This window comes from Arachis ipaensis, chromosome B02 (genome assembly GCF_000816755.2).
Source record: "Arachis ipaensis cultivar K30076 chromosome B02, Araip1.1, whole genome shotgun sequence".
NCBI classification, from domain to species: domain Eukaryota; kingdom Viridiplantae; phylum Streptophyta; class Magnoliopsida; order Fabales; family Fabaceae; genus Arachis; species Arachis ipaensis.
This window is the reverse complement of record NC_029786.2, coordinates 96,955,517-96,970,006: the sequence shown is the minus strand read 5'-3', so window position 1 is coordinate 96,970,006 and position 14,490 is coordinate 96,955,517. Positions and strand designations below refer to the sequence as shown.

Sequence of the window (14,490 nt, the reverse complement as noted above, 5' to 3'; positions counted from 1 at the left end):
AGTAGAACAGAGTGGACGAACAAGTTTTTTTTAGGTATAAATAGAACAAATATAGATTAACAAAAATTAATTTAATACTTGAACTATGATACATTGATACCAAATAATATGAAATAAAAGATAAACTAAAAGATAGGGATTTAAACTGAATAAAAAGATACGTTGAAATTAAATGGGATATAAAAAAGATAGATTGAAATTGAATATAAAGAGAATCACTTTATTTTTTATCTAATTTTTTGATGCAACAAGAAAGGAACTCCTCAATCTAACTTGTCCACACCATAATTTGAAAATTGAATCGAAGAGATTCACTCAACCTTCTACCTAATTTTTCGATTTAATGAAAGAGGGACTCATTCAACCTCACTTGTTCACACCATAGTTTCATCACTATAAGGTTTTTCAAATCTCTAATCACAGAATGACGACTATAATAATTTATGATGTATTTATAACCTCTTATTAGGTTAATATAAAGAAAAAACACTAAATCCATAAACATAAAGTCTATTTTAGTAACTAAATAAACAAAACTAAAATACATCAAACTAATTCAATATTTTAAAAAGATAAATTAATAACTTCTAAATAATTCTTAAACTTTTCATATCACGAACGTTTGAAATACGTATCAGCAGTAAAGTGGGTCGTGTGAAATTGGTGAAGGTGGTGATGGACTTGGGCTGGTGGTAGTTTTGTGGGATAAAATAACAAAATTTTTATGATATAAAAAAAGGCTTGCGTCGTAATTTTTTATTTTCGACTTGTTAGGCCACATTGTATTCGTCTAAAAAATTGGATTCAAGAAATATCAAGATTCGTATCCATATTAGCCAATATCCAATATTTCATGGTACGTACATTGGCAATGTGTAAAAACAAAATCTATAAAATACTTGTTTATGACTAATATAAAAATCCAAGCGAATTCACCACATCATCTACCTTTCAATCCTTGCCTTATGTAATCACTTGATGTTATTGTAATCACCACAACTATATAACCTAATCCTTCTAAGAATATACAATTATACCTCAAAAACTAAACTTTCATAAAATTTTGATTAAAATTTTACTCTTGATTAACCACAAATGCAACGTAACTGAAAAAGCTCACGATAAAACCATTATAATCACATCAAAAATATTATAAGTTTTTTTTTTCATTATCAAGTGATGGAACTACTTGAACTTGAGAAGGGGGTTGAATCAAGTTGGCCCAAAATTAACTTTTGAAGTTCTGTTTTTGCAGAAGCTAAATATGCAGGAGATTTTTTCGTTTTGTCTCATGCTCAGAAATAAAACAGAGAAGGAAAGAAGAGATAGAGGCCAGCATGTATCTTGGTTCGGTTTCTAAGTCCCATGAAACCTACATCTAGTCTCCACCACAACCATGATGGAATTTTTACTATAATCAAACAGATTACAAACACCAATACTAATGAATTACAATCCAATTCATCTAGTATCTTCCACTAAGCTTTTTACCCCAAAGCCTAGCAACCCAAGTGTTGCCCCAACTTAGAAGGAGAACCTAGCCAGATTCAGAAACACCAAGTGCTATCCCAACTTGGCAAGGGAAATCCGCAGATTCAATTTACCACCAAGTACTATCCCAACTTGGTAAGGGGAACTAAACCTTAGTTCACAGAAAGAACTCATTTGGCTTTTTCATGCATCTCTCTTGCCTCTTCTCTTATGACTTTTTCAACTCACATTCTCAAGCCTTTTCCTCAAATACAGAAAGATGACATTAGATAGCCATACCAAAGAAAATTTGAAATGAAGCACAAATTGAAGGAGAATGATTTCAGCTCAAGTGTTTTGAGATGATGCTCTTGTATCACTCTATTTTTCTTGATTTCAAATGTTGAAGTGAGGTCTGTTTTATATTTTCAGCTTGCTCTCCAATTTTCCTCTTCCAATTCCTTGTACCATCAACCCGTTGGAGCTATGTCCATTGGCATGCCGTCCTTTTTCCATTCTACTCCACTAATGCTACTTGTTGGAGGAGTTGCTCCACCAACTCTGTTGTACTTAGATCTGCTGTCTTCTTTGGCATACATAGCACTTCCATTTTTGAGCCATTCCAATTGCTGTCCATAACTATGTATTTTTGTTTTGCTCTTCCAAACTTGCTAATGATCTTCTGAATTTTGATTCTGAGTTGTCCTTGGAGTAGTGATATTTTTTGTGTTTTTTTTTTCCTTTCTAGAGTCACAGCTGTCCTATAATAGTGCCAAATGTCCTTGTGTCTTGTTGCTTCGTTAATTTCCTTTTGTTTCATATGTCTTCCTTTTTCCATGATGAAGACAAATGTCCCTTTATCACTTTGCAAATGCAGAGCCTTCTTCCTTTGCACCTTTTTGCTGATCGGTGCTTGTTTAAAGACTTTGGACTTGTGCATCGAATTGAAGCATTAAAGGAATACTTAAGCAACATTGTTGGGCTGAGAAAAGAATAATGGGTCAGCATCACTAAAACGCACATTAAACTACAATTGGACTTTTAATCCAATAAATGTTTGTCATCATAATTTATTTATCAAAATCAATCTTAACTCAACATCAAGCCCATGGAATTGGCTTCAGTTCTTATCTGCATAAATTCTATAAATCCAACAACCATACCAACAAGTGTATTACATATTCATATAATGACCCACGTCAAATTCACCTTCCAAAGCCCATTGCAACTTGGGTAAAAATTCTCAAAACTCTTTATTTTTCGAATGAAAATTTTTAGGAAGCTAAGAGGAGTAAGGAGGCTTCGTGGATTTGGAATAGTATTTTGGAAGGGAGAGACTTTTTGAGAAGAAAAGGTTGATGGAGCATTGGTGATGGATCAGAGGTGAATGTATGGGCCGAGAATTAGATTGAAGGAAGAGGGAGATTAGAATTCCCAATTGGAGAAAGAAATATGAAGGTGAAGGAACTCCTGACAGAGGGAGAGGGTTGGGATGTGAGAAAAATTCAGAACATCTTTCCAAATCAAGTTCGCGAGAGAATTATGAAGACACCGATAAGCCTAATAAATAAGCAAGATAGTCTGATTTGGCCATATAAGGCAAACGGATAATATACGGTGAAAACAGGGTATCATCTAGTAAGGACAGAGAAGATAACTCAAGCTCGAAATCAGGCATCATCAAGTACGGATCTGAAGGAGTTATGGAAGACAATTTGGGGAATGCATATTCCTCAAAAATTAAAAATGTTTCTTTGGAAGGCTTGTCATAATATTTTGGTAGTGAATTATAATCTATTTACAAAAAAAAATTGTGAAAAATCCTACCTATAGGATTTGTCAAGAGGCAGAGGAGACAGTGGAACATGCGCTATTATTATGCCCATGGACTAGAGCAATGTGGTTTGGATCTCAGATTCAATGTTCACCCACCCCTAATAATGTCACATCTTTCGCGAAGTGGTTACTAGCAATAGTCAATAGATTAAAGGCTGAAGATGGGTGTGGAACACAGAATAGGATTAACAACTTAGCTTTCATAAGTTGGTCTATTTAGAAAGCTAGGAACTCATTTATATTTCAACATAAACAGCTTAGCCCAAAAAACAACAATTATTATGGCGACCAACAAGGAAGCAGAATGCAGGAAATCAATAGAGTATGAAGAAAAAGTAAAAGAAGTAGTAAATAATAGATACAGGAAGCAAATTACCTGGAGGCCACCATCGGATGGTTGGATGAAAATTAACATAGATGCATCGTTTGATAAAGAAACTGGTCAAGCAGCATCAGTAGCAGTGATAAGAAACTGTGATGATAAGGTTCTATCTGGATCAACAATGAACTTCAAAACAATATCTCTGTAACACCCTCACTATCAGAAATCACGCTTCCGGCTACGCTACTCTGATAGCAAGAAGTATTACGACTACTTTACATACTAAATACTAGAATAGGAGCCTGTAACTCAATACTGTATCGCTGATTTCTTTGAAAAACCGGAGATAAATACTTCATTTTAAGAAAATTACAACGTCGTAGGGTCAACAGAGTATCGAGTTTTCAACCTGGTACACGTGGTGGCAAGCCACGGCACTTAATCCAGGGAACCTCGTATCTCAGATATTTCAAATTCATAAGCCATGTGAATAATTCAAAGTTCATATCTCAACATTCTCAACATTCTCAACACCATAATCATTCATCAATCCAAATCTCATTTTCCAAATTCATTCAGAAACCATATTTCAAAGAAAATCCTCATTATCCTTCTTTCCATTTCGTTTATTAACAAATCTCAATTCAAAACATAATTCTTTCTTCAATAAATAAATCAATCTTAAGACATATAATGTTTAAAACCAAATCTTTTTAAATAATTACTTCAAATGAAACTTTCAATTTTATAAAATTTCGACAGCATCTCCTCTAAAACTCGGATTCTGCCACCCTTTTCGGGTCCCAACCAAACCAAACCAAACGCCTGTAAATCATTCAAATCACTTCCAATAACCATTATCACAACAACAACACTCAACCCAAAGAAATTATAAAATCCAGAATTCAATCAACCAATCCATAAATCACAATTTAAACCAGCTTCAATCAACAGCATCAATCAATAATAAAGAATTCTCGGTCTTCTCAAACAGTTTCAAACCAAACCCTTCCTCTAACCCTTTTTGAATCATTTCCAAAATAGCAAATCATTCTCAATAAAGAAACAATTTTCAAATATCAAGTACTTTCCAATTTTGTTTCAAAATCAAATTCCGATAATTCAAGGAAAACCACTTTAACAACATCAGTCAATTAATCAGAATATTCAACTTTCTCAATCGATCGATCAATCGAACTAACAATCTCATTCATCCAAAGCAACTAAATTCAATTCACAAGACTTACGAAATCACAAAAAAAGTATTTTATGCATTAATATCGATTTATAACAACTCTGGAAAGTAAAACAAGTTTAAGAAAAGTGCCCCTACCTCGAATAATCAAAATTCATAAATCAAATACGTCCAAGAAACCTTTTTCTCTCGACTCGCACTCAACGGCAGTTGCATCTGCCACTCCGTTCACTTCCACAACAACAGAAACGGCTTCTATTTTAACCATGCAATTACTGGAACTCGACTCTAGAACGTCAACATCACAAAATTCTCAAAAATCTATAGCAGAATAACAGCGGTAAGGATATCAAGGTTAGAATAACTTACTGCAGCTATAGAAAATAGAATGATGGGGCAACAAAGAAGAGAATCAGGGACCTGTGCATCTGTTCTAGTGGCAATAACACCATTCTGATCGGTAAGACAGTAGAGATACCAGCAAAATCAGAATAGCGGGGCAAAATAAAAATGGAATAAATTCAAGAAAGGAGAAAGTGGTTACCGGTAAATCTGGCCTGATTCCGAAAATGGCGTACAATCGAGTAATTAGCAACAATCAAAACCCAAGAAGACAGAGGCCTTATCTGTGTTCTCCGGCGGCCAATACAGCGGCGTGAAGCTCCGGCGACACAGCAGCAACATGGGTGCATCGACGGCAAGCCCAGTAGCTTCGGTGATGGCGGAAGAAAGGCGGCAACGACACTGGGTGTGACCCTCCTCTCACCGCGTCTCTCTCTCCTCGGCTTCAATAGTGACGACGGCGGCTCCAAGGCGGACCAGCAACGACGGCGACGACTCAGGCTGGACGGACGGACAGCAGCGGCGACATGCTTCCTGGCGAGGATGACGACGAAAGTGAGGCAGTGGTGGCTTCTCCTCTGCATGCGTCTCTACTCCCAACGGCAGCCAAGGCGACCCGACGGCGTGGCCTAGCAGCTCCGGCGCCCTTCCACCGGCGCGCTCTCACCCTCGGATCTCCCTCTCTTCCTCCCCCTTTCCTTCTTTCTCAGATCTCCCTTTCTTCCTCCCCCTTTCCTTTCTTTCTTCTTCTTCTTTTTTTTTTTTCTTTCTTTCATTTCCTTTTGTCTGAAGCTGGGAAAGGTTAGGGTTTTGGGGAAAGGGTAAGACGGTGGGGGTAGAAGGTTAGGATTAGGGTAGTTTAGGTAATTTTAATAAAATTAGGGGTATAGAGTATTAATTAAAAATCTAATTTAATCTATTAAAATTATTTTAAAAATGTTATTTGATTATTAATTTACTAATTGACTTTTAATCGAATATTTTAATTTAAAATTAAAGTATTAAATTCTAGAGTTTCTATTATTTAACTAAATTATATAAAATTCTTATTCTTTTGCAACTGTTAAGCTGTATAACTTAAATATAGAAAATTATTCAATAATTATAAAATTAAGTAAAATTTCTAATTTAATTGTCAAAACTTTATTTAATTACTTTTAATAAAATAGTTTCTAAAAATAAATTCTTTAATGAATAAATACATTGAAATTAACTCATAATAATATTTTTCGAAAATTATGGGTCTTACATCCTACCCACCTTATAAAAATTTTCGCCCTCGAAAATTAAAGTAATATACAAGGTAATACATAGTCTTTGCTCTCTACTTTTTAAACACTTTATAGAAAAGTATGAAATCTTAGTATGCATATATAAATGTTCAAAATTTTACAAAAGCTTGGAGGAACAAAATAGAGTGCAAATCAAGATACGCGTTCACAAAACAAAACAGTAGCTAGTGTAGCGAAAGGGCTACAAAGCAGGCTGGTATAAAACAACGGATATAAGACTCACTCACAGATCTCTTACCCATCTCAGAACTTCAACTCCCCAACTCCATCAATCATTTCACAACTCCACAACCCGTCAAAATCCTAACATCTACAAACTCTTACGAGGAACGAATTGCTATACTCTTCATAACGTTGCACACTTATTAATCCATCTTTCACGTTTACGAATGGCATCTTAAAGTTTCGTTTGCTACCTCTAAAAGTCGTATGTAATTCTAAGGCAATCCTCAAATTTGTTTCAAAGAACACAAGATCTTGGAAAAAGATAAGCGACAAAATCCGCCAGGGCTTGAAAAGATTCTTGAAACCACAAGTAATCAAAAATGCATAAGGATTGAAGAGTGTGAGACAGAAAATTAGTTTGGACAATTCTCAAGAATGATTCCCGAATCAACAAAATCCGATAGGAATAGCAAAAGAAAAAGTAGTGCAGTAGTTTGAAGCAAAATTAAGTCGAGTCAAGGAATATGAGGTTTACAAAAAAAAAACTGTCTAAGATCAAAGACAAGGCTCATAAGTCTCGAGTAGAATTAAGGATATTTTCGAATGAATTGCGCATAGAGAATGAAAAACATTTCAAAAATTATTTTCACATTTTCAAAGGAAAAGTGCGCATCAAACACTTTGTAAAAGAAATAACAAAAGTATATTTATGGCATTACGTTAATACAATTCCATGTTAAAATAAATTATGTAGAGTTTTGAAAGAAAATGAATACCGATATGACTAAGAACAAAAATATTCTCTCAAATATTTGAGAAAAATAGTTAGACGAACCACTTAACCAAAAGTAGGCATAAAACTCGGAAGGAAATCAAATTGCCTCTTGTCAAAATAATCTACAAGTTAAAGATAAAATAGGTGAGATTTGAAAAGGGAAAGTTAATTGGGTTAAGGCCAAAACAATTTTTCGAAAATCTTAAAAGACATTTAGGTATTCAATCAAATAAAGGTATACAGTGAAATCATGGCAAGGTTGTAAGAAAATCAAACGTTTGTTTAAAAAAAAAATTTTCAAGGTTTATATTCAATCAAGTGTGTATAAAAATTATAGCAAATATGGAAAAAGAAATTAAACTTTATTTAGAAAAAAATTCTAAAGTAAAAATTTGCTTATAAGTCGGTTTCGAAACTTTATTTAATACAGTGCATGCCGACCTTAAAATAAATTTGTCAATTTAAAGAATAGCTATGGATGCAATTTAAGCGAGAAAAATTGATTTAACTTTCTTAAGAAGAGAATCTAAAACTTGTTTTAAAAGTTCATATCAAAATGAATTCGCCATTACATAAAGAATATTCGAGAATATTAAGATGTACTTAAAAAGAAATCAGGCCATATGAAAAAGGATCTTAAATTAAGGGAGTTCAAACAAGATCAACTAGGCATAAGACATCGAACAAGCTTTCAATCGAGCTACTGAAAACTTAAACCTCCTCTTCTACCAGTCGTTCCCTAAAGAGCTAACTCATTGGTTTTTACCTCTAAGGACCACGTGTGACACTGAGATAAGTACAAGTACATTCAAAGAGATACAATTCGTAGGAAGAGAAGAATAAGCAATAAAATTATGTTTCTCATGAATTTGGAAGGAGGTGTAAGATTGCAACTAAGCAATGATGTACAGGCACAAGAAAACGTTTTGGAAAGAGTCATTTCGCATAATAACAAGAAATATGTAATTTAGGAATTCTAAAAGGTACAAGAAAATGGTAGTAGTAAATTAGATCAAAATAAACTAAAACCAAATCAGAGGAGTACAAGGTTCACAAAAATGTGAAGGAATGGCTGAAATGACCAACAAATAAGAATGGTTAAAAGTCATAAAGTATGTCAGAAGGGAGAATCAAAATGCAAATAGAAAATTTTTTTTTTCAAAGAACTCCAATAAGAATTATAGAGAAGAACAGGGTAATTGCTTTATATAATTCAAGAGAATCATCAAAAACGTAAATATTGTGTGATATTAAAACAAATTCAAGTCGAACTAAATTATGAAGAATTTGTGAAAATGAAAATTAGCTAAGCTAAGGATGAAATGTTTTCTCGACAACCTTGAAAGGTACTTTACATAATCAATTAAGAATTTGCATAAAAACAAAACGATGTTACTAGGAAATCAAGTTATTTTTTGCCAAAACTATTTCTAAGGTAAAGACAAAATATGTGAAATTTGAAAGATGGAATCTAATTGGACTAAGAACCAAAAATAATTCTTTAGAAATCTCAAAAGGTACTCATGCGTTTAGTCAATTAGGAATATATAGAGAAATTACAGTAAAATTGAAAGGAATTTCAAATTCTGTTTAAAAAAGAAAATTTGAGGAATGATTTCAAAAATACATATGAATAAAAACATGCCAAATTCAAAATACCTTTATCAAAATTTAAAGAATGATTATAGGTAGAATAAGGTAAGAAAGGATTGAGTTAAAATTTTCTTCTAAGAAAATCGAAAATCTCTTTTAAAAAGTTTAAAACTAAAATTCCAAGTATATATATATTTTGAAATCACAATCTCATAAAAATATTTAAGAAGATTGAGAGATGTAAGAAAGGAAAGCCACTCACATTTTGAGAAAGAAAATTAAATCAAAGAATTCGAACAGAATTCACAAGACATGACAAATCGAATAAATTCTCAGCTAAGTCGAAGAAATACAAAATTCTTAAAGAAGAACAACCCAGTCAATAGCAATTTCTTAAAGATTTCAAAGACCTTCCTAATACATTAAACGATTTTCAAAATCACATAAAAGAGTACATAAATAAAGAGTCTGAACAGACAAAAACAAATCCTCGAGAATTAACTCCTAACGTCCTCAAGCCGCGTGATAAGCGTTACCTATTTCTTATCAATTTCGATTCGCCTATAATAACCTATTAACTTCCCGTTCACATAAGTCATCAGTATTAAGTAGGCCAGACTTAACATCAACAGATATGCAACGGTAAGTTAACAGTGTTAATTAATAGGCAGTCATGTACATAAAGTTCTATTCTCGTTATTTAAACAAGACCTACTACATGACAGACTCTCAGAATATGCAATTGAAGCATAATCAGTCCATCCCAAGGCTCTACAGGAAAGACCGCTCTGATACCATAATGTAACACCCTCACTATCAGAAATCACAATAACACCATTCTGATCGGTAAGACAGTAGAGATACCAGCAAAATCAGAATAGCGGGGCAAAATAAAAATGGAATAAATTCAAGAAAGGAGAAAGTGGTTACCGGTAAATCTGGCCTGATTCCGAAAACGGCGTACAATCGAGTAATTAGCAACAATCAAAACCCAAGAAGACAGAGGCCTCATCTGCGTTCTCCGGTGGCCAGTACAGCGGCGTGAAGCTCCGGCGACACAGCAGCAACATGGGTGCATCGACGGCGAGCCCAGTAGCTTCGGTGATGGCGGAAGAAAGGCGGCAACGACACTGGGTGTGACCCTCCTCTCACCGCGTCTCTCTCTCCTCGGCTTCAATAGTGACGACGGCGGCTCCAAGGCGGACCAGCAACGACGGCGACGACTCGGGCTGGACGGACGGACAGCAGCGGCGACATGCTTCCTGGCGAGGATGACGATGAAAGTGAGGCAGTGGTGGATTCTCCTCTGCATGCGTCTCTACTCCCAACGGCAGCCAAGGCGACCCGACGGCGTGGCCTAGCAGCTCCGGCGCCCTTCCACCGGCGCGCTCTCACCCTTGGATCTCCCTCTCTTCCTCCCCCTTTCCTTCTTTCTCAGATCTCCCTTTCTTCCTCCCCCTTTCCTTTCTTTCTTCTTCTTCTTTTTTTTTTTCTTTCTTTCATTTCCTTTTGTCTGAAGCTGGGAAAGGTTAGGGTTTTGGGGAAAGGGTAAGACGGTGCGGGTAGAAGGTTAGGATTAGGGTAGTTTAGGTAATTTTAATAAAATTAGGGGTATAGAGTATTAATTAAAAATCTAATTTAATCTATTAAAATTATTTTAAAAATGTTATTTGATTATTAATTTACTAATTGACTTTTAATCGAATATTTTAATTTAAAATTAAAGATAATATAATTAATTTTCTTTGTTTATAAAATTAAAGTATTAAATTCTAGAGTTTCTATTATTTAACTAAATTGTATAAAATTCTTATTCTTTTACAACTGTTAAGCTGTATAACTTAAATATAGAAAATTATTCAATAATTATAAAATTAAGTAAAATTTCTAATTTAATTGTCAAAACTTTATTTAATTACTTTTAATAAAATAGTTTCTAAAAATAAAGTCTTTAATGAATAAATACATTGAAATTAACTCATAATAATATTTTTCGAAAATTATGGGTCTTACAATCTCCATTAGCTGCTGAAGCTCATGCCATGAGGGACGCCATGATTCTATCAAAAAATCTGCAATTAGGGAGATGTTTGATTGAAACAGATAGTTTAGCACTAGTTCAAACAATTAAGTCAAGAAGCAAGCCTTGGATCGATGCAGTGTTAAATGACATATTCGAACTGATAAACAACTATCTAGAAGTTGGTCTAACCTGGACTCCAAGGGAGGGTAATGACCTGGCACATAAAATGGCAGAAATGGCTTCTTCGGGAGCTTTAGGGCGACAATGGTGTGTGAGACCTCCAAAGGAATTAGCAAGAATCATCAAAAGAGATGAAAGGAAAGTTGCAAGTGTCAAAAGGAAGACTTTGCAGGCTCGAACTAATGCTGAAATGGAATTCAGAGTATTGGACGAGATCAGAGGTTGATGGAATTGAAAGCAAGAAGATTGCCGGTGAAGCATGGTTGCGGCCTTGTGTGTATTTCCTCCTTCCTCTGTGGCGGACCTTTGTGCGGAGGTGACGCCAACAGAGAGACCTATTCGGACCTGTTTCAACTACAACTATGCTTGATCCAAAGCCAGTAATCAAATGGAAAAAAGGAGCTTGTAGTCTGTTCGTTGCAACAAGGGAAGATAATAGCAAAAATGGGAGCATCTTCCTGCAGTGGCGTTGAAGTGATAGAGGATTTAGTTAGGATTTTGGGTCGGGTGGGTCAGGGTTCGGGTAGGGTTTTGGGCTTAGCCCAAGACCAAGAAAAAATTAATATTTCAAACTCATTTAATTAACATTTTATCATGATTCACTTAACACATATTACAACGCTTGTTCAGGATACAACGCTTGTTCAGAGATAAGTCCTGAAAAAAAAAATTGGGCCTACAACTACACCAATAGTAGCAGCTATGCAGAAAAAATAAGATCGAAGGGACACATTTTAGGTTTAATATAATACGAACCATTCTGTAGAAAAAATGGATCTTGCTTCAGTATCATAGAATGATCCTAAACCCAAATCAGAATCCATTTTACGTGGATTGGAACTAATTATGAAACATGTTACATACACGTTGTCTCTAAAAATCGAATTCAGAATATGACACTTAAACAACCAAAACAACTACTACTTACACTACTAGAAATAATGTAATTATCGACGACAAAAATCGACGGCCAAATTTTTCGTTGATATTTTTCGACGGCTTGACGTCGATAAAATAAGAAAAGAAATTATTAAAAATAAAATATTAAAATCGACGACAATACTGTCTATTATTTTAGCAACTTTCAATACCTTCCTCTTATCGTCATATTTCCGACGAGATCATGGGTGAGAATTATTTTTCTTTAAAATCGACAGATCAGTTGTCTATTTTAATAATTATAATATCGACAACTTTTGCCGTTGATAAATTTAAACGATGGAGATTTTCTTTTAAAATAGGATGGACGGTGTAAATTTATTATATAAAATAGACGGTTAATATGTTGATTTTTGTTTTAACTAAAATCGACGAACTTACCGTCAATTTTTATCAACAAAAAATTATGCCCGCATCCTTTGTTTCGATCAATTTCCCAACCATTAACCCCAAACCTTCAAAGAATCAAAGTTCAGAGTGAAGCTACTGCTGCTTCTTCTTCTCCAACGCTTGAGAGTAAAGACCAGAGACGGAGTCACCGTCACGAAGAGAGGCAGAGAGCAAATCAGTAGAGCTTCTTCTTCTCCAACGACTGAGAAAACCCGCCGTCCTCCGTCGGAGAGAAGAGTTTCTTCTTCTTCTTCTCCTCCTCCGCCGAGCCCGCCACCGCACCATCCTCTTCATGTAAGTTCCTCTCAGTCTCTCTGATTATTATACTTATTTTTGCAGTTGTTGTATCTACTATTTTCATAATGAAATTCTGAATTTGCGTTTGTTAATAACAATCGCATCAATATTACTGAAACCTAGTTAGCATAATCAATTCATCACATTTCATTAATCGCTTGGTCTCTCTGTGCCGTTGTTGCTGTTGCCTTAAATTGACCGTGCTCAATCAAAATCAGTTACTCTCTCTATTTCGTTCTTCAATTGATTTTTTTCATCAATAAAAAATTTGCTCAGCATTTGTAGATGATTCACTACTTTTCTCAATGATATAGGTCTTCAATTCAAATATTGATGAAGAAAGAAAGGCATTGCGGGTGTTATCACTACTTTTGTTCATTTTTCTGTGTTATCCTGCAATTTTGTATTCTTTCTTCATGACTGACATAGATTTATAGGATTCTTCTCTATTTTCGGTGTTAGTTCTCTAATTTTTTATTAAGTTAGATTCAATGTGCGAATCAACTATATGTAACCTCGTTTTATGCTGAAGAAATCTGTAAAGAACTTCAGTGTCTTGCAACGCTTTTTACTAGGGATATTAGAGAAACTTTAAGCTTCTGCATAAAGGACATGTGAGTTATATAAAAAGTTTACTGATCATTTCTGATGCCATTGTGTTGTGAATTTTGTGTCACTATTTATAGACTGGCAAGTACAAGTGACAAACTTACAAAGAAGTGTACGAGGTGATACAGAAAGTTGGAAGCTCTATCCGCAGTTGTGGTTACGGGCAAGTAAGTCATCTATGCATATTTACCACAAAAGGAAACCTTTTTTTCCACTTGTTTTGATCAATGCTCTTGTATGGTACTTCTTTGATGCTGCTGCTATCTTTTCATGAAGAGCTTAGAAATGATCATTTAGTTATTTTATTTTTCTTAGGGAAGAATCATCTCTTGTAGTCTGAGATTAATTAATATGATGCCAATTTTCAGGGAGTGAAATGCGGTATCTATGGTGCCAATTGCCTTGGGTGGATAATAAGCATGGAAGTTCATTTTCATTTCTTCGCTTTCACATTTTGTTTCTTCATCCTCTCAATGTTTCTTGTTGACTAAGTGCAACATAACTACAGGCCTGTAATGCTCATAGACTTTATTGTGTTCCTTTGTATGATACATTAGGTGAGTCCTTAACTTCTTTAGCATGACTAATCATTTAAAAGATCCTTTTAAGTTTGAATTCATTGTCCCAAGTTTAAAGAACACAGAATCTCGTTTATAATAGATATACTATATCAGAAGCCTTAGTGTTTATAACTTTTGTTCCTAGGTTCTTTTCATACCAAGAATATCTTCTGTATTAGTATTTTAATCTTTATTTTTCAAAGTTTAACTTTTATTAGCATTCATATGTATGTGTATGCTCAGGTGCTGGAGCAGTGGAGTTTATTATATGCCATGGAGAGATCTCAATTGCTTTTGTAGAAGAAAAGAAGATACCCAAGGTTCTTCTACTAAAATTATTTGTTACATCAGTGTCTTCTTACAAAGCATGATTTTTTATTAAATGTGATCAATCCTTTTCATATATTTATTTCTGAAACTTCTCAGCTATTGAAGACATTTCCAAATGCATCGAAGTTTCTCAAGAGTAAGTTTTCACTGATCCTCTACACATGTTTCCTAA

At 34.5% G+C, this 14,490-nt stretch overlaps 1 protein-coding gene across 15 annotated transcripts; it reads right to left on the bottom strand.

Moving 5' to 3' along the window:
• LOC107625862 lies at positions 1,380-11,648 on the bottom strand. Of its 15 annotated transcripts, XR_002357897.1 has the most exons (6): positions 11,203-11,642; positions 11,004-11,062; positions 9,921-10,509; positions 5,193-5,276; positions 3,683-3,744; positions 1,380-2,452 (listed from the first exon to the last, which is right to left on the bottom strand). XR_002357897.1 is itself a non-coding variant. In XM_016328594.2 (3 exons), the coding sequence occupies exons 1-3, from the start codon at positions 5,747-5,749 to the stop codon at positions 5,079-5,081; spliced, it is 474 nt and encodes a 157-aa protein (XP_016184080.1). In that variant the 5' UTR covers positions 5,750-6,073; the 3' UTR covers positions 4,399-5,078. The 15 variants fall into 15 exon arrangements, 3 of the variants coding, with proteins under 3 accessions (XP_016184080.1, XP_020971909.1, XP_020971910.1); XR_001617399.2 differs by lacking the exons at positions 9,921-10,509; positions 11,004-11,062; positions 11,203-11,642 and adding exons at positions 4,962-5,111; positions 5,368-6,072; XR_002357899.1 differs by lacking the exons at positions 1,380-2,452; positions 3,683-3,744 and adding an exon at positions 4,399-5,111 and having other exon boundaries at positions 5,193-5,256.